We start from the raw sequence: 26786 nt of genomic DNA on the forward strand, positions 1-26786 counted from the left end.
TCAGCTAGTGAAAATGGGTACAGCATTTATATAAGGGCGGTTGGCCCATGGTTTACCCTATTAACCCGCATTGGTAATCACGATGCTCACTCTCAGACTCTCTCTAATTTCGTGATCAGTTTAACCCGGTCAGCTCTTCTGTTCATGGTGTCAGGCTCCCTCAATCAATGTGGTTCGCCTACTGATACTGTGACACGTGTCCATCTTACCGCCACCTGTCCATCCCTAACCGGCAGCTGTCCGTCGCACTCGACGCGGTTTGTTGACTTTTTTTTTTAGTGTTCACACCAAATCTTGGAGGAACGTGTCTTTTCCATTTTCCTTTTTTCTTCCACCGAATTATTGTAACGTTTTCCCTTCTCGGCGATTAAATTTTTTTATTATTGAGAATTGATTTTATACTCACCTCTTGTCTAAATCCGTCTTTTTGTTTATTTTTTAAGGAAAAAAAAAGCACATCATCCTATTATCATTGAATAAAATAATGTATAAAACACAATTTTTTTATTGTATATGAACGATGTAAAAAGAAAGTGCACTGGTATAAAATACGAGTGGTAAAATTAGTCTCCAATTTATTTTTCCTTTTTCCTTTATTTTTATTTTTTAATAAAATTGCGCCTGCCTCAGGACAAAATACTTTCAATTCAAGATGTCAAATCTATAAGCATGAAATGCCAAGTGAATGAATTGGCATGTGAAGTAATTCTAACAAAAGTGTCAAATACTTGGGTGTAATTTGACATCTCTTATCTCATGTCAAATTTGACATGTGATGTCAAATTTTTTATTTAGTTATTTTACTCTCCAAAACTGAATAATTATCCTTGAATAAATAATTACGCATATTGGTTAGAGTGAACATTGTAGATATGTCAAATTCTAACATGCCACTCTAAAAAAAATGGCATCCCCACTTTTGAAGCCGAGGTTGGAGATGATAAACCAAAATTAGCTCTTGGGAAGAAAATAATTTTATCAATAAAAAGCGAAATTTTTGGTCAGTTAAAAATGTAAAACGTCGTAAATGTAGTCCTGCAATATTTTTGTTACCTATTATCGCCATATATCTTTTTAACAAGTCTACGATCAAACTCAAATACAAAACCATTCACATAAATTTTTTTTTTACAAGACAGGTCGTTCTCTCATAATACATCACTTTTAACTAAAAAATAAGTACTTATTTGAGTTAGTGAAACACAAGTCCATAGGGCTTCGGGTTTGGGATTTAATCATTTAGGTTTCGGGTTTATTACAAGACATGTCATTCTCTTACAATACATCATTTTTAATTTAAAAATAAATACATATTTAAAAAATAAATACTTATTTGAATTAGTGAAATACATCCTTAAGGCCTTGAATATGCATTTTTTTTACACAAAATTATAAAAATAATAATTCAACTTACCACTTCCACTAAACAATTGCTAACTAGACATTTTTAAAGCATTAAAATTCAAACTAGACATTTGAGTCCCACCTGATAGAAAGAACATTTTAAAATTTTGAAGAGTAGTTGGTTAGACATCTTGGTTAGATCTTGACTAGATCTTGATTCTATTAGTATTTACATATGGAAGTCCATAAATCCTTTCTTTAAACAGAGAGAGATACTACGTATTCTTCGTTAGCAACAGAAACTATATAGGAGTACTATATATATATATATATATATATATATATATATATATATATATATATATATATATATATGTTGGTGGTCGATCTTGTTTTTATTAACTACTCCTAAAAAAATATATACTCCAATCGTTTTTTAAGCTTTTTCATTCATCAACCTTTCTCGACTAGACTTGTCTAGACACTACTAGTCTTTTTAATGCTGCTTCAGTTTTTGGTGGTTACACTTGTTCACTCATCTTCGTCTCCTCTTTTTTAATTACTCCTACAGTAAATTAATGGAGTAGTGGAGTAGTATTTCTTTCTAATTTTATACTCTACTACTATTTCTAGATGTGTGGTTTCCTCGAACTTTCACGCTACACCTTCGTCTTCGTGCGAGCAGGAGCAGGAGCAGGAGCAGGACACCACTACCGCTACAAATTACTATTACTACTTAATAATAAAAGTGGTTAAACTGAATTAATTAATTAGGGTAAGTAGTGGAGTGCAAGTGATAGATCAAGACGGTTGAGCAGTTATTGGTTGATGAATTGAACGTGTCCAAGTTTTAGTGATAGATCTCGATCGGCTTTGACCCATATATATATATATATATATACAGTCAGGTTCCGGTGAGGGATCCCTTATTTTTTTAAAATGCGGGACTTTCCTTCCCGATTGAATTTCGATGATCCGAGCCGCTCAAAGTGATCAGAACGTGATTTTAAGGGTCCCCGCGAGAAATCAGCAAAAAAAATGACCGAGAAGGGCTTCATCCGAGCAGTTTTCATTGAACGGTTCAAAAAAAACTGCTCGGATGAAGCCCTTTCCGGTCATTTTAAAATCACGTTCTGCACACATTGAACGGTTCGGATTTTCAAAATTTGATCGGGAAATGAAAGTCCCGCATTTTAAAAAAGTGAGGGATCCCTCACTTGATAATTTGTGTATATATATATATATATATATATAATAAAACACAAGGGTGTGGGCCTCCACACAAGACAAGTTGATCCAAAGGTTGAATTGATTTGATCCAACGGTCGATGTGTGCTCTCCAACTCTCTTAAGAAAGTATCTACACTCTTACAAATATATTACAAAAATGCCATCAAGTTGAGATGCTATCAAGATTCAAAGGGTAATTCCAATTTCAATTGGGATGGGTAGTGCCATAGGCACGGGTAAGCACTAGTATATATATATATATATATATATACAGTGGGCTTCCTGTAAGGACCTTAAATAAGCTCCTTAAGTGCGGACCTCCTCATTTCTCTCATTTCCCGATTGAATTTCGATGATCCGAGCCGCTCAATGTGATCAGAACGTGATTTTGAGGGTACCCGTGAGAAATCGGCAAAAAAAAATGACCGGAAAGGGCTTGATTTGAGCAATTTTTGTTTGAACCGTTCAATAAAAAACTGTTCGGATGAAGCCCTTCTCGACCATTTTTTTTGACGATTTCTCGCTACTACCCTTAAAATCACGTTCTGATCACATTGAGCGGCTCGGATCATCAAAATTCGATTGGGATCTATGAGGTCCGTACTTAAGCTAAGTAGGGGATCCCTCATAAGAAGGGGACTCTATATATATATATATATATATATATATATATATATATATATATATATATATATATATATATATATATATATATATACAGTCAGTCTCAAAATGAGAGAGTCCTTATTTTAGTTAAAATGCGGACCTCCTCATTTCTCCTATTTTCCAATCGAATTTTGATGATCCGAGCCGCTCAATGTGTTCAAAACATGATTTTAAGAGTACCCGCGAGAAATCGGCAAAAAAAATGACAGGGAAGGGCTTCATCCGAGCAGTTTTTGTTTGAACCGTTCGATAAAAAACAAATAAAAACTACTCGGATGAAGCCCTTCCCTATCATTTTTTTTGCTGATTTCTCGCGGGTACCCTTAAAATCACTTTCTGAACACATTGAACGGCTCAGATCATCGAAATTTAATCGGGAAAGGGAGGTCCACATTTTATTAAAATGAGGTGGTCCTTACGGGAGACGGACTATATATATATATATACACAATCCTCTTCTTATTCACACCCTCTTACCATCCGCACTTCTCCTTTCTTGATCAAATTGTGACGATCCGAACCACTCAATATGTTCAGAATGTGATTTTAAGAGTACCAGTAAAAAATCGGCAAAAAAAATGACCGAGGAGAGCTTCATCCGAATAATTTTATTGAACAGTTCAATAAAAAACTGCTCAAATCAAGCCTTTTTCGGTCATTTTTTTTCGATTTCTCCTGTGTACTCTTAAAATTACATTCTGATTACATGAGCGGCTCAGATCATCGCAATTCAATGGAAAAGGGGAGGTGGAGACCGTAGCAAAATCAGGAATCCCTGACTTGAAAACTGGTGATATATATATATATATATATATATATATATATAGAGAGAGAGAGAGAGAGAGAGAGAGAGAGAGAGAGAGAGAGAGAGAGGATCCAATAAGGAATCCCTTATAGTAATACCATGTGGACCTCTCCTTCCCGAGCAAATGTTGATGATCCAAGCCGTTCAAAGTAATCAGAACGTGATTTTTAAGGTCTTCGCGAGAAATCAACAAAAAAATTGACCGAAAATGGCTTGATCGGAGCATTTTCATTGAATGGTTCAATAAAAAAATTGCTCAAATCAAGCTCTTCCCGGTCATTTTTTTTGCTGATTTCTCCTAAGAGACCCTTAAAATCACGTTCTGCACATATTGAACGGCTCGAATCATCGAAGTTTACTCGAAAAATGGGAGGTCTGCACGGTAAGAACAGTAAAGGATCCCTTACTTGAACCGTGTATATACACACGAATCTTCTCCTAAAGAAGCCCTTAGAGTGGGTTATTTGCGGATGTCGATCTCAACCGTTGGATTGTGTTTTGAATGGTCCGGATTCGTGGACAATCTATTTGCGCGAATAGATTGTCTGCGAATCCGGACCATTCAAAACACAATTCAACAGCTGAAATCGACGTACGCATTTTCCCAAAATAAGGACGTCCGCGTAGGTATATATGTGTGTGTTTTTTTCTTACTCCGTATTATATATATGGAGTACAACTTAGGAGTAGTAACAGAATAAGATATCCACAGCAATACCGTGACCAAAGGTTTAGTGTATGCTCTTTAAGGGTCATTTTTAAATTTTTTTTTTTTTGAAAATGACAAGAAATTCATTGAAAACAGTATTTTTTTTTTTTAAATGGTCAATACCATATATTATTGAAAACAGTAGAGACTATAGAATTAAAACAACAAATTCATTCTAATTTCTAAGTAGTTATTTCATGGTAATTGATTTTTGCACAAATTCTAAGCAGTTGACTCAATGGTCTTGAAATGAAACTTGACAGTTTCCTTCCTCATGGATCTTTGCTCCGAAACCACAATGTGTTAGTTCGTACTACAATTTGCTTTGACTTCAATTCCACATCACCTAGCGCCCCTAAGAAGGTAGAATTTGTCTTCCAAAAATTAGTTATAATGTACAATTAAGCGGGTATGGCACTGGCACCCTTAAGTTATCAAAAGAAAAAGCATAATAAAGTATATAAACTGGCAAAGAATGACAAAGCCATGGTTCCGATAAGAAATTACTCGCACACTGCTGTTGCGGGAAGGAGGGTTTGGTTTGGGTCACCCTATTGCTATTATTAACTTACTTTTAGGCTACTTTTATCCCAAATCATCTTTTCTTTTTCTTTCTCCTGATAGTGATAAATGATAACGACATTACGCGTAAAAAAGAAGGATCTAGAGGAAGATTAGCGATAACACTCCACATTTCTATGATCAATGATGATGTAGATTAATCAATCAAACATAAATTTGCATAAAAATCCACGAACCTAACGTACACCTATTTAATTAGGTTAGTGATAAGACTAATTTTGTTTGTACTTGTTCGGCATGAGGCAAGGGGAATGGTGTCCGTTGGATGTATAGTTGACATCTTATGACGTATTTTCAACGCTTTTGAGATGTGAGAAGAATGCAGAGTTAGCTAGGGTGGGTTTCCACCCCCACACCTCCGCCCCCCTTTCTTGCTTCCCCCCTTCTTTATATTTTGTTGTTGTTTTCCTTTGTTTTTTTTCTTATTTTGTTCGGATCTTTTGGATCATTTGTTGTATTTTAATAGGGGATGAAGGGCAAAAAAATATATTGTTCAATTTTTTCCTTTTCACTAGTTAAAGTGGACAAGGAATGTGGGACAAGAGATGGCAATGGAAAAAAGAGTAGTTGGATTTATAAAACTATCAAGGCGGAAATAGGATGGAGTTGGAGTAGGCAAAATATGGAAAGTAACGAGACAAGAGAATAATCGGGACCACATTATAATTTATACGAACTTTATTCTCGTGAGAAGATTTTGACAAGATAGTAAAATATTGATGAGAGTTGAAAAGATAAAAATAATAAGAAAGCGAAAAAATAAAAATGATTTATTATTTATTATCTTGCTATTATTAAACTTAAGCAAATAAAATCAACATATCCATATGGACCATATTTGTAACATCCCTAATTTCTGGGAGTAAATTTCTTTTCTTTCCATCCGTCTTTATTTAATTCATTATTATAATAACTCTGATTTTTGGTAAATAAAATTTTTGTTAATTATTGAAAAATCCTTTTTAATTACTTGGATTGCTTTTAAAAATTCATTTTTAATTTTTAATAATCCGTCATAGTTAAATTCTAGATTTATAAATTAAGTTTTCTTCATATAAAATTAACTACTCATTTTCTAAGGACAAAGGGACTTATTTATACCCTTGCATATTTATTTGTGTCTAGAATTAATTCATAAATTCTTAAAGTTATATTTCTTGGCTAGAAATTCTACTTGACAAGTAGAATTAGCTTCCAACCGATTAGTTAGAGAAATCTAATTACCATTTATTTAGTTACATTTTTCTAACCCTAGATGAACCTTTTGGACCTAAGGAAGTAATCATTATGCTTCCAAAAGTAGAAAACCTAGACTTACCATACATGTAAGCCTAAGAATAATAGCCTTGAAACCTAATTACCCTCCAAAGTTACTTTCCTAGATTTTTCCCTAGGTATATATTGCACTTGAAAGCCTTACCTTTAATCATTACTTTTTTCTAGACTTAGTAAGGCTACTTAGACCTAAGTATACTTAGTCTTATATATATATATATATATACACACACACACACACACACACACACACACCACGGATCCAATGAGGGATCCCTTACCAGTCTACCGTGCGGACCTCCCCTTTTCCGATCGAATTGCGACGATTCGAGCCGCTCAATGTGTTCAGAACGTGATTTTTAAGGGTACTCGCGAGAAATCAGCAAAAAAAATGATCGGGAAGGGCTTGATCCGAGCAGTTTTTACTGAATCGTTCAATAAAAAACTGCTCGGATCACGCCCTTCCCGATCATTTTTTTTGCTGATTTCTCGCGGGTACCCTTAAAATCACGTTCTGATCACTTTGAGCGGCTCGGATCGTCCCAATTCGATCGGGAAATGGGAGTCCCGCACGGTAAATCCGTGCGGGATCCCTCAAGGGAACCGGACTCTCTCTATATATATATATATATACCAACTAGAGAGAGAGAGAGAGAGAGAGGCCGAGAGGATAGATGTAACGACTCTAATTTTTAATGAATAAAAATTTCATCTAAATTTCGTCATTTCTTTTTAAGTTCATAATATTGCTTTTAATATTTCTTTTTAATTCCTATAATCCGTCATAATTAGATTTTAGCCCTTTAAAATTCGTTTATTGATTTAAAAGCCCTACTTGGCAAATATAGTTAGCTTCTAACCAATTAGTTGAGGAAACCTAACTACCAATTCATCTAGTAACTTTCTCCTAACCCTGTCTTTTAACCTTTGCCCGTAGGACAATAAAAGTTAGGAAAACTTTTACCTATTGGACAACAGAAAACCTAGATTTTTCACCTAAGGTACCATTCTAGATTTATTGAAGTACATATATGAGATTATATATAGACTTATGTACTTCATAGATTTATATAAGCTTGCTTAAAGGACACCTCCTTTAAACCATTGGTCAATACATGCTAGGGTAAACTTTACCCCTTGGATAATAAGGTTAGTCTACCAATAAGTACTAGGATTTTATTAAATAATCACTTCGTATCTCTCCTTTGTAAAGAATATAAATAGGGGAAATTTCAAAAAAACCTCTGAACTTTCTGACAACTCACAAAAAAATACCTAGACTTTCACTATTAACAAAAAAAAAACGCCTAAACTTAGCATTTCGTTAACAATTAGGCCACTACAGTCCAATTCCGTCTAGTCCTAACGGATGGAGCTAATGGAAGGCGTTAACTTTTTATTTTTTTTAATTTTTACATTCAAAAATTACTTTTTAACTATTTCTTTTTTTATTGGTAAATAAATATGCAATAAAGTTTTTTTTTCTTACTATTTATCAAAAATTACTTTAACTCTATTTTTTACTATTTATAAACATAAATTTATCCACCATCTTTTTTGTTACTCTCAAATTCTCTCTCTTTCTCTCTCTCTCTCTCTCTCTCTTTTAGAACTTTAACCCCAAACCACCAATCAATCCCACAATCAATTGCCAAAGCTCTAACTTTAATTTCAGAAATTCAAAATTACTTTTAACCTCCTTTTTTTTAGCATTCTTGTTTTTTATATCTTTTACTTTCAAAATTACTTTTAACTCTTTATTTTTAGTAGTAAATAAATATGAAATAAAGTTTTTTTTCTTACTATTTCTCGAAAATTACTTTAACTCTAATCTTGACTATTTATAATAAAGAGTTTAAGACCCATTTTTACTTTCAAATGCTCTCTCTCTCTCTCTCTCTCTCTCTCTCTCTCTCTCTCTCTCTCTCCATGATGAAAATCCTCCCCCCTCTTGTCTCCACCGATCAGTTTGGAGAAACCCAAAATTCCTCTATCAGTTGGTTGTGGGGTTAATTGGTGGTATGAGATCAAATTTCTAAAAAAAGAGAGGGAGATAGAGTGGGGAAAAGGTTAAATTTGAAAGTAAAAAAAAATGGGGCGGGGTGCGGGGAAGCAGGGTGGTGTTAAAATAATTTTCGTAAATAGTTAAAAAACGGGGGTGAATAATTTTTGGAAAAGAGTAAGGAAAAAAGAACTTTATTGCATATTTATTTATGACTAACAAAAGAATGAGTTAAAAGTAATTTTTGGAAGTAAAAGTAGTAAAAAAAAGAAAAGGTTACAAAGAGGAGGTTAAAAGTACTTTCGATTTTTTGAAATTGTGGCTAAGGCTTTGGCGGTTGGTTGTGGGGTTAATTGGTGGTGTGGAGTCGATTCTAATAATAAAAAAAGGGAGAGAGAGCGGGGGGGGGGGGGGTGGGTGGGGGGTATCAAAGGTAAAATTTGAAAATAAAAAATGGGGTTAAATTAATTTTTAATAAATAATAAGAAATAAAATTTATTGCATATTTATTTACTAATAAAAAAGAAAGAGGCAAAAGTAATTTTTGAATGTAAAAAGTAAAAAAAAATAAAAAGTTAACGCTTTCCGTTAGCTCCATCCGTTAGGACTAGACGGAATTGGACTGTAGGGGCCTAATTGTTAACGGAATGCTAAGTTTAGGTGTTTTTTTTGTTAATAGTGAAAGTCCAGGTGTTTTTTTGCGAGTTGTCAGAAAGTTCAGGGGTTTTTTTGAAATTTTCTCACCTAAATATATATATATATATATATATTTTTTTTTTGATCAACACCTAAATATATACTCCTATGAAAAGCATGACTATAAGAGCATCCACAGTGGAATAATCAAAATTCAATAATCAAAAGTTGCCACATCATCTTTTGGTAATGTATTTAAGGGGTTGTTAAAGTTAGCAATGTAGAGATCCACAATAGTACAATCAAATTTGAATAACCAAAACTTGACACATCACATTTTTAATTTATAAAAATCTAAAAATTATGAACATAGAAAACAATTTTTTAAAAATAGGTTTCAAACTAATAAAAATAGATTATTAGAAAAAGAGAAAATAATTTTTTGAAAACTTTGATTTAAAAAAAAAAACAGATTTGGGGAAAAAGTTAAAAAAAAAAAGTTCTTGAATAAAAAAATAGTTTTTGAAAAAAAGTTTTTTTTTTAAAAAGAACAGTTTTTGTAAAAAATGTTTTAATAAAAAAACAGTTTTTGCTAATAAAAAATAGTTTTGAAAAAAAAAACAGTTTTTGCAAAAAAAAATAAAAACTTTTTTTAAAAGTATTTTTCTTAGAAATATATTGAAAATGGAAGAAAGAGAATGTTTTTGTGTAATAATGGTGTACCTGATTGAGGAAATATATAGACAGTTAAATTTGATTATTGACAAAAAGTTGTTAGTTTTGATTATTCAATAGCTAAAATTTAATGAGTTGCTAAGAGGTTGTTAAATCTGATTATTTCATTGTGAATTCTTTTTTGAGGAAATGTTACTAATCTTAGCAACATTTTAGTTTTGATTATACCACTGTGGATGCTCTAACTATGGTTAGCAAGCGTATGTAGTAAGCGTATGGTAGTTTGATTTCGGCGGAGGAAAGCCCAGCTTGGGAAGGAACAGCCGCACTACGGTCACCGCATGCAATTCGCGGTGATCGTTCACCCACGCTTTTTGCGGTCCATTTCGGATCCCAAAAAAATACAAAAAAATATTCATAAATTTAAAATAATATTTTACAGAATTCTGTAAAAAATCAGCTCTAACAGATATCAGTAAATATGTTTTTTGAATTAGTATGACGAAACTGCAAAACTAAAGAGTTTCGTTCCTACGAATTCCGAAAAAACATACATACCGATATTCATTAGAACTGATTTTTTACAAGGTCCCGTGAAATATTATTTTAAAATTTATAAATATTTTTCTGTATTTTTTTGAAACCCAAAAGGCATGCGATGGACCGGTCACCGCATTCGACCCTAGACTTTCTGGGGAAGGAAAGGAAAGGAAAACAGAGAATGGTCTCACATGGGAACACATGCTCGCGTGGGGACCACTGACCACAGTATCAACGGACAATAGTTTATTAATTTGCGGCGCCACTCGAGCCGGTTTTGGACTTCCAGCCACCTGACCCGAAGGTGCGCTACAACTGACCCACGCGCCGCATCGTCAGTATATTCCAAAAGTACGACTTTCTAGTTTCTATTGGACGCGACTTTCGTTTTCACCACCATTTGAAGACCACGCGCACTTCAAAAGTGTGGTTCTGGAATCAGGAAAAAAACTGAGTCAGCAGAGCGTAATAAATGTGAGGAGTAGTTTTTAAGTTGACCGAAATCGCACGATCAAAAGAGTGCGGAGTGGAGCATGTCGGGCGGAGCTAAGCCCCAATCCAAAACTGCTTTTTGGTTTTCTGGGTTGGGACTTGGGAGTAATAATTTCACTTTGTTTGGTTCAACTTTTAAAAAGTTATTTTTGAGAGTTGAAGTGGTAATGAGTGAAAATAAATAAAAAGAAAGATTTATTAAAAATTGTGTCGAGAGTTGAAAGTTACTTTCAAAAAGGCCTACCAAACACAGCGATTACTACTAATAAATACTGTACAACAGTAAGTTACAACTACACAAAAAAGAGAAGAAAAATACAGTAATACTCCTAGATCTAAACATAAACGTATAAGAAGTAATACTCCTAGATCTAAACATAAACGTATAAGAAAAATAAAGATTAATTAATTATAAACAAATTACCCATTTAACAAGTTGCTAAGATTAACCATGTGAAAGTTGCACAAAGGCCCATCATCAAAACCCTCTTTTTTAAGAGAGAGAGAGAGTTGGAAATATATGTAAGTGAGTGATAGTTATGGGAAGAAGAGAGGGAGAGAGAAAGATGAAAGAGAGAGAGAGAGAGTGTGTGTGGTCCTTATTAAATTTGGTTATCCAAAAAGAAAATGTTGCTAATTTTGATTATTCAAATACATTATTGGTTAAAAGGTTGAAATTTTTGATTATACTATTGTGATTCATGTTTTGGACTAACGTTACTAACTTTAGAAATCATTTACTCCCTCCGTCCCATAATGTTTGGCACTTTCACTATTTCAGCCTTATGAAAAAATTAATTATATCTTTTAATCCATAATTTTTTTTATAAGTAATATGGATATTGTTTGATAGAGTTTAATTTGTTCTATTAAACAAAGTTCAAAAAATCGCCTAAAACATTATGGATTGAAAGATATATACAATTTAAAAATGGCACGCATTTCTGAAAATGCCATTATGGGACGGAGGGAGTAGTTTTGATTATGCCATTTTGGACACTCTAAGAAATTCAATCTATGAAATTAAATAAATTCGAACTACACAAGGAGGGAAAAAACAAGAAAAAAAGAAGAAGAGAGACCTAGTTATAAGAAAGTAAATGTTGCCGAAAAAGAAATTCCAATGTTAAAAAACCATCTTCCCTCAGGAAGGAGGTATTGGAAAAACCCGGCATGGACACTTCCTTCACTGCCTCCACCGTTGCTAAAGAATTGGAACCCACTCTGTGAGTTTCGATCCACCACGTATTGGTGGAAGTCAATCAAGAAATGCAACGGATTAGAGAAATCTCATCTCACATGGAGAGAGGGATTTACCTCTTTTTCAATTTCAAGCTGATTTATCAAAAAAAAATAGAAGAAAGTGGGATTTAACCCATATCTACAAGAGGTACAAGGAGGAAAGTGCCGAAGCAGTTTGTCTCTCTAACTCAGCTCTCGCTCTCGCTCTCGCTCTCGCCTACAAGCCCATTTGAATGATGGACTAATTGATACTGTAGTATGCCGATAATAAACTACGAGTAATAATTAGGGAGTTGTGCGTAAATTACTGCTTTGGTATTTTTTTTCGCCTTTATTAATTTTTTATTAGATTCACGTTTAATTTTTTTTGCATTGGCCGTTCGTCTAGACGAGATAAATCTAAAAAGATAACACAAACGACCAAAAACAAATAAAAAATATTCACTGAAGATGATTTTTTTTGAGACGCTTGTCCTTTTTATCTGTCATCCTATATGAACTTCTTTCGAATTTGATTCATTTTCTTTATATTTTCCTAATTAATCTTTTTGAACCGAATGATTCTTTCTAGTTTCTATATTTACAAAAAAATGATGAAAAGCTAAATTATCCCAAGCATCGGAGTATGCTCTATGGCTATTCGAGCTCTGTCAAAGATGTAGAAACTTTATATCAATTTCAAAATCAATTGGCAATGAATAGAATGGTCTCAAATGTCATTAAGTGATTACCCATTCCACTCTTAAGCAATGTGAAATTCTATTTTCTTAACAAAAGAGAGGCTCCTTGTAAATTCCTTAATTTGGCTGTGTTAAGCCCCGCTTGTAATTAAGAATGTCAGATGATGAAACAAATTTCGTATACTTGAATTGAGAAACGAAAATCCTTGGTGCTGGCCGCCAGTTTTTTCTGTACCAGAAAAGTCTATTTTTATGTTTCTTTGGTTTCTAGTCAATGCATACGTACCCCATCCCCAGATCCCTCTTAATACTTTCAGTTCATATATATATTTTCACACTGCTTAGCCCTTTTCGGTTTGGAAATTTTTTTCCAAATCCAAATCCACTCATTATCTATATTTTCAATCATTATTTTTATTTCCCTCTCTACTCATTACCCCTATATCCAATCATTAATCTCATTTCTCTTTATATCTCTCTTCACTCATTATCCTTATCCCCAATTATTACCCTATATTTTCTATCCTCACTCATTACCCAAAAACCAAATTCAAAAATTTTTCCAAACCCATAACCAAACAAGGCCTTAATGTCTAGGAATAATCCGTAGTTGCAAAATCAAAGAATAATTGAAGCGCCTTATGGTATGTATGGTTAAACAACTAGAGGCAGAATCTGTATTTTGTCTCTTGGTTTCTGAAACCAAATGACAACTCCAAACGGATAAAATGCATTGCAACGGGCACGCACTTTCTATATTACAATAGGATGTGTGATGATTTCGCGTATTTTAGTGATCTAGTTTGCAAATCAGCGCCACAATGGGCGAGGGGGGCTGTCCACAATCTTAACTGCCTCAAAGTAAAAACAGTACTACTGTCACTGGTCATTCATCATATTCAAACTTCATATTGAGAGATAAGGGTACTATAAGCAATTGTGCCTGCCTCAACGAGACTCACGAAGAATTCACTGTGTCATGAAACCACAGAGGGTACGTAGTAGAGAAGAAAAGTGAGAGATCGAGTAACAGTAAAAATAAATTAATTTGCACCCAAAAAAAGAAAAAAGAAAAGAAATGGAAGAATGTGGTCCATTAGCTGGATACCAACTCTCACATATACTATTTGTTAGTAGTACTCAATAGGTTGGAAATTAAGAGAGTAACAAAAAAAGGTTGGAAAGGTGGAAACCATATTTAGTACTACTACTACTATATACTGGAGTATTACTTTCAGATATATATGGGAGGATCAGTACTACATCATATATGTATGTATATTTTCCAGACTAGCAGTTCTTAATTTGTCGTCATTTTCAGAAGCAGTTTCATGTCGTGTTTTTTCAACATGGGGTGGGTCCTCGCGCGATATATATATATATATCACTCCTTACAATCTTTTGATTTTGTTCAACATCGATCTGCCTTTTGCCCACAGAGACACTACTTGCACATGCACGACTGCAGATTCATTCTCCCGTACTATTATTTTCCCTCATGTCCTCGATCTCACCTTCCAAACAAACACTTTCAAAACAACAAAAAGGTAGTACTAAAATTTTAACAAGTACTTAATTTGTGTTTTTCCAGATCCTTATTTCTTTTGCAAATAAATTTTCAAGAGAATTTATTAATGCGTTTTGATTAAGGAAAAAAAAATCAATTTTCTTATTCAAAACAAATATCAAAACTGCAACAGCTTAGTTTACCACCCTTGTACACTCTCTACTGACTACTGAGAGGGCATGCAAGGGGTCAAATCTTACCGAATGCAAGAATCAATTATTAGTTTCGTTGTTAGTTTATCTCTTCCCCGTATGGAGCTATTTCTTAGAGCATTCTATTTTAAGCTTGATTTAGTTAGTTCGGATCTCACATGATTGATGTATGTAGTGTCCCATTTTTGTTTCTCTTTGAATGTAATTTTCCTACCTCTTGTATAAAAAAAAAAAAAACAAAGCCACATCAATTTGTATTTGAAGGCGCATTTATTTTTGAGTCACTCGAACCAAAAAAGGAACTTGTATAAGTTTCAATTTCTCGTCTCTCTCTCTTTTTCTTTTGGCTCTGATAAAACTTTCAAATTGCAGCCAACTTCAGAGAGGAAGAAATCGGTAAACGGGTTTGGCAATTATCAAGTCTGTGTTTGCATTAGAAAGAATCTTGTTAAGAGTCTATATTTATAGCATTCACCAACAAACTATAACATTTTCTTATAAAAAAAAAACTAAACATTTTCGGCGAACAGTTATGAGTTACTAGCATTATGGTCTCATAGACATTACTTTGTTTGGTTTACGTTTGAATCTAGCTTGTCTGCAGTCCAAAACTAGATTGCAGAGGCGCGATCTAAGTGATCATAACCGTTGGATGGCAATTTTAATGGTCTAGATTTATTTTCATATTCTTACCGGTAATAATATACTTTTATCAATAAAAGTTTCAGCAAATCTAAACCATTAATTACCAAGATGAACGGTTCAGATTGAATCACACACGCTTCTCTGCAGTTGACTGCAGAGAAGCCGGATCCTTGAGTTTTTGAAGGATGTTTTTGGAGTAATAATTGGAGAGAGAAATAGAAAAATGAGAGTAACAATTGAAAACTGTCCGAGAGAGAGAGAGAGGGAGGATTGAATCTAGAGACCCAAAGTGAATTCCTCCCACGCGGATTGAACTTCTCTCAAAAAAATAAGGGAAAATGACGGCCCATGACGTGTTTTGATAATTAATACCCGCCAAGGATAAATTAAGAATATTTGTTAATACTGAAAATATCATTGGCAAGTATTAATTATCAAAACACGTCTTTGGCCGTCATTTTCCCAAAAAACAACTACTACTATAAAACATTCATGAACCACAAAGATTTCCCAACTTTTGAATTTGCTTGAAGCATCTCCATCAGACATCAGTACTCAGGAAATTGGTTCAAAATACAGGGTCAATCTCTCACTAGATCATTCCAATACCCACCACTGCTGGGGTCCTCAATTCTCTGTCAGTAGTCAAGATCTGCTGCCCCATCATACTTTGTCAAAACATTTTACTTCTGCACCTGCATGCACGGCATTGCATAGTATTCTTCCATATATTGTTTGTTTCGCATGCTGCTTTCTTTCTCCAACCCCATTTGTTTTCATGGACTATATTCCTGCTGTCTTGATGGAAAATAATCTGTAGACAACTTATATATTTTGCAATCGGTATTGCCTTGATTAGAAACATATCTAATCTAACTTAAGCGGTAGAAAAATAAGACGTGGCTACGAGAGCTGAATGAAAAATGGCCATATCACTTGACGATCCTTTGCTAACGAAAATGTCATCATGTTTCAACATCCTAAAAATGATGCTCTATTGTAGTAACCTGGTGCTGGGCAAGTGACTTTTGGTAATTGATTTAACTGTTGCTTCCCGTCTCACCAACATAACACAACCACACTTCTTCGACATATCAAAATCACCACTATCTTTCTTGATAAAGCCACTACTACTGCATGTACTCTTTCTCAAAAGGTACAACCCTTCCAACAGTTGTGTAGTTGTACTCATGTACCGTGAGATTGATACTAATGTAATTTCATCTAACGTATGGCTTAAAAAACACCAGCACAGTAAATAGAAATAGGCAAAGGGTATAATAAAACTTGAATAAACGAGCACCTCCAAAGAATGTTCGAGACAGTGGCTTTACAAAACAACCATTACTATTTACGTCCATCCATGTACAGATGTGGAAAAGCAACCGCAGACCTTCCCATAACCAGAAAAAAACCTTGCCCCTTCCTCTTTCAAAAACAAATTTCCCAAACAGAAACAGCTCCAGTTCACCGCCAATATCGATATAAAAGACAGCCCAAGCGGCAACCCATTGGACAAAGGCATGATAAATCCAACAATTTTGACTAATTGCTATATTCATCTGCACAACATTTGCACCCTCCCTAAAGTAAGGAGTCAAGATAACAGTTGTAATGCCTCCTGTTGAACTCTAGCAAGCTGCCGTATGTCCTATCTGCAACCCCGATGAAAAGAGCTTCAGAGTCTGGACTGAATGAAATTCCGGCAATCTCACCAAAAAGATCAATCTCCTGTCCCTTGACGTAATCACATTTTGTATCAAAGATGTGAACAAAGTCTGCCGGCTCAGCCATAGCCATGAACCGGCCGTCTGACGTGAACCGTATGGCTCTGATTGCACCCATTCTTCCTTTGAGTACAGATACAGACTGGGACAGGTTTCGAATGTCCCACAATCTGCAAGTAGTGTCTTGGTTTCCCGTTGCCAGAATCCTACCGTCTGGGTGCCAAGCTGAAGAAAATGAATAATCCAAGTGCCCCTTGAGGTTCCCAAGGACCTGCCAAAGAGTTGTTGTCAATCAGGACAAGCTAGAAAAGAAAATACAGAAGTTGAGATGCAATTTTTGTAATAGAAGCATCTTAGTTGGTTCTTTGTTTCAAAATGATAAGCACATGTAGTTATATAGGAAATACCTGTGCATATACCCTCATATTATAATCTATTCACACATTAACTTATGTTTCTCAAATACTGAGTGTTACTCAACTAGAAAACCTTGAAGAAACTAAATAGCACTAGTAAATAGAGAAACAACCAACCTTGCCAGACTGAGCATCTGCGACTAAGCACTCCGAACTGTCCCCCAAGACCGCGAGTAATTTACCATCGGGACTGACTGAGGTGTTCTGCAAATGAAATTAGACAAAAAACAAATTGGTAAAAAACATGAGAAACAGATTAGGAAGTTAAAAAGTACATTGGTCCAATGGCTACTCACATTAACAGACCAGGGGAAGCAGAAACGATTGAGGCACATGAAGTTTCCAGCGTCAAAAACCCTGACCTGGGCATCGTTATTTGCAGTGATGATCCTCACTGAGCCACTGTAAAGAATGGTTGCATAAGACCACAAAACTGATAACTCTTCTTCCAATTGCATGGTTAAGAATTTAACTTACGTGGGGCTGTGGCATATGTCTACTGCATTAGTTATAGCATTTTCATCTGTGGTAATTTTTGTGCTGAAGGCAACCCCAGATTGGTTTAAATACTGCCCAAGTGAAAGAAAAAGTAAAAAGTTAATGATTGCATGCATGATTATAGAAAACATAAGAAAAATAATGAAAACAACAAAGAACGGCGCGTTTCCACTAACCAATAAGTTGTGGACTACAACTTTTTGTTTTGTCCTCATTCAATTTTTTTTTCCCATTTGTTAGTTGGAAAATGATTTTGGCACTCCACTTTTTTACAATGGCACTCCGAAATTTGCCTTTTAGTGTGCTATGCTATGTATAATTTTTACACGAAAAGACAAGTTCTGAGTGCCATCATAAAAAAGTGGAGTGCCAAAATCATTTGCCTTGATAGTTTTGCGCCAAACTTTTGTGTATTATTGGTTCGTCTCGACAAGAGAAATCAGAAAAGTAAAAAAATTATTACTTTTACTCAAGAATTTTTGGAAATATCCAAGAAAAAAATTGTAGTCCACAACTATTGGTTAGTGGAAACTGAACCAGTTATCCAATGCTACGCGCTACACCTTGCATATCAGCTCCCCCTGAAAACCACCAGCCACTAGTAGATTATCTTTAACAGCCATGGTGCTGATTTGGACCCTGGAGAGGGTCTGAGCCATAGATCCAGGGTATTTCTGCGAAGCATCTCACGTTAATTCCATACTTCGAACTATTAAAATAGACTAGAGAACATAGAGGTGTTACTTACAAGTGTGGGTACAATAGGTTTGGCAACATTTAGCACTTCTTTGCCGCTCCTTCGAAGTGAGGACCAATGCATCACTGAGTAATTTTGCATAAGGTACACATCATGTTTTGAGGTTGCCCAAAGAAGATTCCGCAACTGCAGGAAGAAAAAGCCAGTTTGATGGAAGCATCAGTAACTATGTCCAAAACAGCACCATATGCATTGCAATAGTGCATCTAACATTCTGTAACAAACCTAACAATCTTTTAGCAAACAAACAAACTAGCAAGACAATGACAGTACGGTGGAAAAATTGCCCAATCCAGACTAGGAATTACAATAGCAAATAAACAAAATGAAAAGACCTTGACAGTATAGTCTAACAAAATAGATCAGAATTGCCTTTTTGTTTTCTCAAACTCTACAAAACCTTGAACCAACAAACACATGGTTCATCAAGGGATAATTTCCTTTGTCACCATACATCGTAGGAATGAACAATTCACTAGCCTAGCTGCATTCGTGATTATACAAGTACAAGACGTTTCGTTTTCCCAAAACCGCCCAAAAAACCAACTGAAATTGTAACATATATCAGAAATAATTCCCTCAGTTTGCAACAGAAAAGGACGTAGATGTACAACAGAGCATAGTTATGGATACCGTTCCGTACCGGCCGGTACGTACCGTTTTGATGAAGAACAGGTACCCTAACCCCCCAAATTCGTTCCGGTCTCAATACCGGCCGGTACCAGACTTTTCGGGAAATACCGGCCGGTATCGGGATACCGGCCTTTCCGGCCGAAATTTTGCAGTTTTTTTTTTTTTTTTATACTTTTTCTGGTCCCAAAAAAACCAAAAAAAAAAAAAAACTTTTCAGGCCCAAAAAAATAAAAAAACGTTTTTAAAAATTTTAGCAAAACACGGGCTTAACCATAGTACGTGCGCGAGGCTTAGATCCCGGATTTGCACCCCCCCTGCGCACGAATAACCCGTGACGCGCACCCGGTTAATTGCTTTCCGAATCAGTTTTTCCAAATTGCCTTCGGCCACGGCACATTTTTCCGAGCGCGCGAGACCTCTTATTGGGTTCTCATTCACAAGTTCACTAGTGTGCAAAGTCATTTAAAGTGGAAAAGAGTTTTGTAACTAAGCAATGTGGGACTAGAGAATCTCTAGTAGAGATATTTCATGATGAATTGTATGATACGGGGGATTTTTTTGAATTATAATTACATATAATTATTATATATATTGTAGTTGCGGTAAATCCGAAACGGTACCCGGTACCTGACCGGTACCAGTACATACCGTACCAATAGGAAAACCGGTACCCTGTCCGAAACGGTATTCAGAACTATGCAATAGAGTGCCAGTTGTTATGTTCTAACGTTACTAATTGCAGCACCATTTGATAATAATTACTTCACAACAGTTGATGACACCTTCACAAATCATGCCAAAACTAATAAACAGCTGGACAAGTTGCTAACTCTGTGTGCCTGCCAAATGTATTATCACAAGACAAACATTATATGATAACAGACATGCCACTGGAAGATAAATCCCATGACTGTGCAGGTCCCTAACACGGTTTGCTTATTAAACCCATCCATGTAAAGAGAAGATTTGCTATCAAATTTTCCTCACAGAAAAAAGGTGAAAAGCAAAAACCTAAACAGCTAGAGGAAAGTGACCCACTGAGAGTGAGAGAATCATGGCAACTCAAAAAAGGGAAATTCTGACAAGCTAACTCATTAAGCAAAGCACTCAAAAGAAATGACAGTCATCCATTGGGGGAAATGCAGCACCAAAATGCATAGATCCTGATATCTGTCAATACTAGAATAGAAAAGAGAACTGGGTTAAACAGCCCAAATTCAGCTCAAGATGTGTAAGGCACATAACCTATTATCTAAAAAATTCAAGGACACGAAACGAACAGGGTGTTTAAGAAAAAGATCTGAAGTTAAAAAAATGTGACGATAGGTGTCCTTTTTACTTTTCCTTTACTGTACTCGTCAATCAAAATGATCAAAGTTAGATAGTAGGAAGTATCAAACCTCTGCCTTCCGAAACTTCAAATATGTGAAACACAACATAGAAATGCAAAACAAAAAGAAAAGGAAAAGGCAAGTAAATATCCAGGAAAGAAAAACAAAAAAATGATGAGAATGACTGTAACCAGTCCAATCAACCCTAGGAGGCCATCATTGCAAAAGCCATGCAACTTAATACCAGAGAATCAGAATTGACAAAACAGGCAAGGAAGACATGCCACACCATGGAAACATAAAGATACTTCTGGGGTAAATTACCATCATCTCACTCAAATCGTCTGCAGTGTCAAGATGGGTAATAATTGCTTAGGAGCGAAAGCTATAAAGAAAATGTAATCGACACTTTTGAAACATAGAATACCCTTGCAACAAAATCAGACAAATGAGAGAAACCACTTAGGAGTGCTGCAACGCACTCATCAAATTATTAAGATGATAACACAACAGGAAAATAGAGAAGTCATAATTAGCCCCTGATGACAAAAACCTATAGATACTAAGTGCAGGTATTTCTATAGAGGCCTCTTAAATGCTCAGATATTTCCCTATCATACCATATGAAAATCATATCCTTATCGCGCCAGCTGCTCAAATTTAACTGCCACCCTGCTGCACTGAAATAAATGTGAGATAGTAGTCCCACATACCACAAGATTATGTTGAAAAGCAAAATCATAAGTCCATAACAAGTACATAATAAGATTAAAATTGCAAAGGCAGAGAAACAAAGCAACCGTTGTGTATCACCAAAGGTACAAATTTCCAGATTCAAAGCTCAATGAATTTACATCCACGGCATAAGGACAAATTTTAGCATCACTGCGATATGAAGGGATAAGTAACAAAATAATAGCAGTCACTCGAGATTGTCTGGAGCATTAGATATCCATAGAATGTTCTACTAAGACATCAAAATGTTTACAGGATTGTGATTATGCAACTGTTCCATGGTCTCAGGATTCTAGCAAATTCCTTCTGTTACAGCAAGCAGTTGGTGCAGTTCCATACAACTGTCTAGGAAGACAGAGCTACCATGTTGATCATGAAGATAGGGTATATGGAAGCTTTCTAGATTGCTCCATAACTGTCCAACTCTCTAAGAGACTAAACCACTCTGTGAAGCACGAACCTCAAGATGCGGGTATACATACATATTCAAAGGGTCTTTTGACTAAGTTGCCAACAAATAATCAGGACCAGTCAAACAACTTTTGCGAAATTAACTGCCATTAAAGGGGAGTGACAATTACATTAACAGATCCGCTTTTGCATCAGCAAGACAGAATGAGTGATCAAACAGGAAACTATTGCCGAGTTCTGTTGATTTCTGGTTGATATTATGCTTATAGTTCAAACTTCATTGTGTCCCACAAAGGTGTACCACTAACCAAAGAAAAAGCCACTGAAACACTATAAAACTGTAAATGCAGCACAACGGACTCTTCTCGTGCTCCATGTTATGACAACTATATCCCACACAGTCTTCTAACACTATAGGCAAAAGAAATCATCAAATACCACAACTAAATAGGCATATGTAATGGAAATAATTTATCATGTATATCTGACTTGGCAGTGATCGTCGCGCATAGGAGTAACAACTCTTCATGTTTCATCGCATATACAACATCTTGCCAAGCAAAGATCATATTGAACATTGGAGAATACATCAACGCCCCTAGCAGAAATAAAGCCAGGTTATATGCTCACCACAATGCTTCCTCATCCATAACTTAGCATAAAAATTAAGCAGCTGTTCGAACAGGAAACCGAGTTTATTCATGATTTTACCTTCCATATACAGGTCTTGTAATATTATTAAAATGGATGCGAACTTGTCATTTGTTAATAATCTGCACAAAAAGGATTCAGTAAATACAAAACCCGGCCCAATGCTAATTGAACCGGGCACAAGCAAAAACAATGAAAAACACTTAATTCTAATACGAGCTGACATATGAAGAGGACTAGTGCTAACACAGTTTTTGTTGCTTCCATATACATCAGGTAAAATTCACCACTCTTTAAGTCTTTCTCACAAAGGAAGCAACAAAATAATGCTGGCAACAGCCGAACTCTACAGCAATATCTATGTTAGCCTGCAAAGAATCACTGCTGATGTGAGAAAAGCAACAATAGCGAGGTATATCAAGCTGAAGTAAGGCAGATCCACCAGCTTAAATACTAGAACACGATTTGATCTGGACCAATGCTCAAAATTTGGGGGCCATTCACATCATTGTTATGAACGAATCCTAAAATCCCCCCAGGCTTAACATAAAGACAGCGATTTATGTACCAAATACCTCCACAAGAATTATGGGACGATGCATCTACAGTTCTAGATTAAGGTTAGCTATTGCCATCAATAACGTAACAAGAATAATACAGGGCTATTGTTTGACACCAAAACCAAAATCGCAAAAAAGTGATCGTACCAATAAAAAATGCATCAATAAATCCATGGAGTGGCTGCACAGATATCTTAAAGAGTGACACTTGATAGGGATTAATAGTGGTGCTAGTTTAGTGGCACAAATAATTACACCCGTGAATCCCAATCAATGTTCTTTGAAAAGGGGATAAAACATGATAGAACATTAAGACTATACGTGTTTAAATTTAGTTGCAGAGTTCTCTCGGTCAATCTAGGTACAAAATTGTGAAGTAATCTCTCAGAAATTCTAATTTAAAAAACGAGAATAAATACTAACAGAAACTACATAAGAGATTCCTCAATAACTTCCAAATGATCCCGATAAAAACTGAAGCTTTAGAATCAGTGGATAGAGTCTGCACCTGAAAATGAACAATTGTTGATTTGACAAGCCTTGTATTGAACTGGAAGTCATAGAAGTTGTGGCCCTCCTCCACCTGCTTGCACTCCTGCCACAACATTAGCAGCAAGAATGGTCAATAGCAGAAGAAAAATTATACAGGATTTACAGGAATAAGCAGGCAAGGGACGTCCTTTTGTAACAAGGCATCCAGTGCATTAATTTAGTAGAAATATTTTATCTTCTGCCCATTGTTCATGGATCACACCCTTCAGGACCACGTGTAAATACATCAGGTTCTTTTGAATCAACAAGATGAAGCCACCAACCTAGTATTGCTAGATTTCTTTTTCTTCCACTTCCTGTCTCATTCCTCGCCAACAGTATAGGTATGCGTACACGTGTATATGTGATGGCACAATAAGTGCAACTTTCATGGATGAGGAAGAACTTAAGGATCATGTTCCCAGCATAGAACACAAAGCTGTTTAATTCTATCTACTGCAAAGGATGTTCACGTAACCCTATACCAAACCTTTATTAACTATAAATAAAGCAAGCTAAAGGAGAGAACAGTAGAACACTAAACTGAGAAATATGAAATTGAAGCCAACAACGCTTGCGAACAGTACATTAATATCTCAAGTTTTCATCTCAAGCAGTGGCAGACCGCCGAAGCCACCAATGGAGGTGGGGCACTCCCCATACAATTTTTGTTCTTAAAGAAATATCAACTTTAAACTTCATTATTCTAAGGGCGTCCAGTGTGATTTTTTTACCTTAAACCCTACTTTAAATCTATATAATGTAATTAAATAAGGGAATCTAGTGCAATTTTTGCTTTGGGGCCTTAAAAAGAGAAGGCACCATTATTCCTTTCCCACATTCCTGAGTGCTCTCTCTTTGTGCCACATTTCATCTCTCCCTAAAAACCATACACAAATCCATCTTGTTTTTGCGCTTCGAAAAATCATCGAGTTCCATTTAGTAGATCGTTGAACGATTTTATTTTATGTTGACGGATGATAAACCGCCTTCAATCATACGTACTTTTTCTTTCCGTACCATCGGATGATTAATCTTAGAATATGTGTGCATCTTTCTCAGGTACTAAAATATAAGAATTTTAGTGGTTGATTTCTCCTAATTTTGTGACACCAGTTTAAATCCTTGCTCCCCCAGGTCTCAACCCCGTTTTATAACACAACTTCACCCCAAAACCAAAAAGATTCAAGGTCATCTAAAGCAAACAACAATTTATTAAACCAATTGGAAGCCACCTTTTGGTCAAAGAAATCCCCAAATTTTGAGGCAAGAAGTACCTTTTTGAGCTCCTCTCGACAACGTGAGAGGTTCTCATAATTCTTGTACTGATTTAATCTTGTCTCACGGTACTTGTCTCTGGTGAAATTGAGCCTCTCCCAAGGAATTCCCTGAATATCTTTACCATTTCTTGCTTCCAAAGCTGAAGTGTCAGTCTTAGGCTTCGTCTGTAAACCAAAAAAGTCAATTAGGAACCACAATATTATACTACTAATAACATTCTTTAATCAAAAGAATTCAAGACTCGATACCTATACATTAATACTATTCTGATGACCGAATATGACATAATAATAAACATACCAGATCGAAGTCATCCTCGAAATCGGAGTCGAGAGACTCATCAGGACCGTTCTTAGGTGAATCGGTGTCCTCATCAAAGGAGTTATCATCGAAATCGGTCATGTCATAATAGTCTTCAACCATGTATTCGATTTCGTGGTTGCGAAATTGTGCCATTGCACTACATCCATAAACAGTAATTTAACTCAATCAACTATATAAAACACAAGTCCCTGAAACATCATAGAAGAGGGCAAACCCATCACATATATATAGCTATGTTTGGTTACTGTTTCAGAATTAGCATTAACCCCAATTAGAAGGGGATGTGATTGCCGATTTTCAAACTAGAAAATACACTCCTTTAAGAAATATAATCAAGAAAGATTTTCAAAATAGGAAAATCATTTCCACTGAAGAAATACTTTAAGGTATACAATAATGGATGTTTCCTTTTCGAAAACATTTTCCGAAAACTATTCTGGAAAATTTGATTTTGCATACCGCAATCATAACAAATAATTCAAGAATCCAATAGAAGGGGGAAAAAAAGGTCACCAGAACAGAAAAGGCATGCAAATAATAATTAGGATCCGGCTTCTCTGCAATTGAACTGAGATGCACATGTTCTCATCTCGCCCGTTCATCTCAGCAATCAATTGCTCAAATTTTAAAAATAATCTTCACGGGAACGATTCTTCCAAACAAAATCTAACCATTAAAAAAAATAAAAATTGGATGGCTAAGATTTCACAGATTCTCTCTACAATCCAAATACAGACTGCAGAAAAGCCATTTCCTACAATTAATATGTGTCGAACCGTAACCTAGAACATTTATATCATGGTTTTTGAGTACATAAAAGGGTAAATAGTCATATTACGGAACTATCAACACGAATTGACATAATATCGAACAAAATCGACGACGCAATATCAATATATAAACCAATAAGAGACCGTAAACCAGATACTGAACAAAATCTAATAAACAAAGGAGTATGCAAAACACACCAAAAAAGGAAAACAAAATTACCTATCTATCAAACTAACGCAAATGGCTTGATTGGAGTAGATCCTAATGAAACAAAGGGTGTGTGAAGCCAAATAAGCAGAGCATGCAACGGACAGGGCGAGAAGAAGGCAACGGCGGCGAGAATTCACGGTAAACAAACGGTAACGGTGGAAGAAAAGAAGGTAGACGTGAGTGAGGAAGAGGTGGGTTTTGGGTTTGATGTGTGTGTGTGTGTGTGAGAGAGAGAGAGAGAGAGAGAGGAATCGGAGAGGAAAACAGAAACGGAACAGAGAGGGAAGGGTCTGGAGCTAGGTTTTTTGCCAAAATAGTCAAGGGGTTGTGAAACACCCCGTGTCGTATTTATAGCGGATGGTGTGGCACTCAATCGGCATTAAATCCCATCCATGGCTGTGTGGTGTGCGTGAGTGTGGGCTCCATTGACGGAAGCGTTTTAGCCGTTAACAGACTGTACAAAATAATCCCAATATTTGGCTCCCGTCAAGCCAAGCAGGATTTTCTCGCTAGTTAAAAATTAAATGGATCGATGTTGAAAACCCCTCGTTCTTGTTAGAGCATCCGTACCAATATTTTTAAATTTTAAACCAAATTAGACAGCAAAAATTCACTTTATTACTTTAGTTACTTACTTTTAAAATGTTTACTGCATCAGACTCTCTATATTAAAACTATCTCATTAAAAATATTATTTCTTTAATGCCT

General features: G+C 35.5%; 1 protein-coding gene and 1 long non-coding RNA gene across 10 annotated transcripts; one reads left to right on the forward strand and one right to left on the reverse strand.

Annotated features, from left to right (window-relative positions):
• Positions 1 to 16507: 16507 nt before the first annotated feature.
• Positions 16508 to 26223, reverse strand: LOC131329201 (uncharacterized WD repeat-containing protein C2A9.03-like). 9 transcript variants are annotated; one of them, XM_058362277.1, is made up of 10 exons: positions 26088 to 26223; positions 25074 to 25233; positions 24770 to 24937; positions 23470 to 23556; positions 18632 to 18766; positions 18447 to 18557; positions 17863 to 17954; positions 17682 to 17787; positions 17503 to 17589; positions 16508 to 17240 (listed from the first exon to the last, which is right to left on the reverse strand). In XM_058362277.1, the coding sequence occupies exons 2-10, from the start codon at positions 25227 to 25229 to the stop codon at positions 16827 to 16829; spliced, it is 1356 nt and encodes a 451-aa protein (XP_058218260.1). In that variant the 5' UTR covers positions 25230 to 25233; positions 26088 to 26223; the 3' UTR covers positions 16508 to 16826. The 9 variants fall into 9 exon arrangements, with proteins under 9 accessions (XP_058218260.1, XP_058218261.1, XP_058218267.1 ...); XM_058362278.1 differs by having other exon boundaries at positions 25074 to 25285; positions 26088 to 26217; XM_058362284.1 differs by lacking the exons at positions 23470 to 23556; positions 24770 to 24937; positions 25074 to 25233; positions 26088 to 26223 and adding exons at positions 21225 to 21279; positions 22462 to 22699.
• Positions 26168 to 26397, forward strand: LOC131329202 (uncharacterized). The gene is made up of 2 exons (XR_009200677.1): positions 26168 to 26295; positions 26327 to 26397. It is a non-coding gene; the product is annotated as an uncharacterized LOC131329202 (long non-coding RNA).
• Positions 26398 to 26786: the final 389 nt, after the last annotated feature.

Source organism: Rhododendron vialii, chromosome 6a, assembly GCF_030253575.1.
Source record: "Rhododendron vialii isolate Sample 1 chromosome 6a, ASM3025357v1".
Classification (NCBI taxonomy): Eukaryota; Viridiplantae; Streptophyta; class Magnoliopsida; order Ericales; family Ericaceae; genus Rhododendron; species Rhododendron vialii.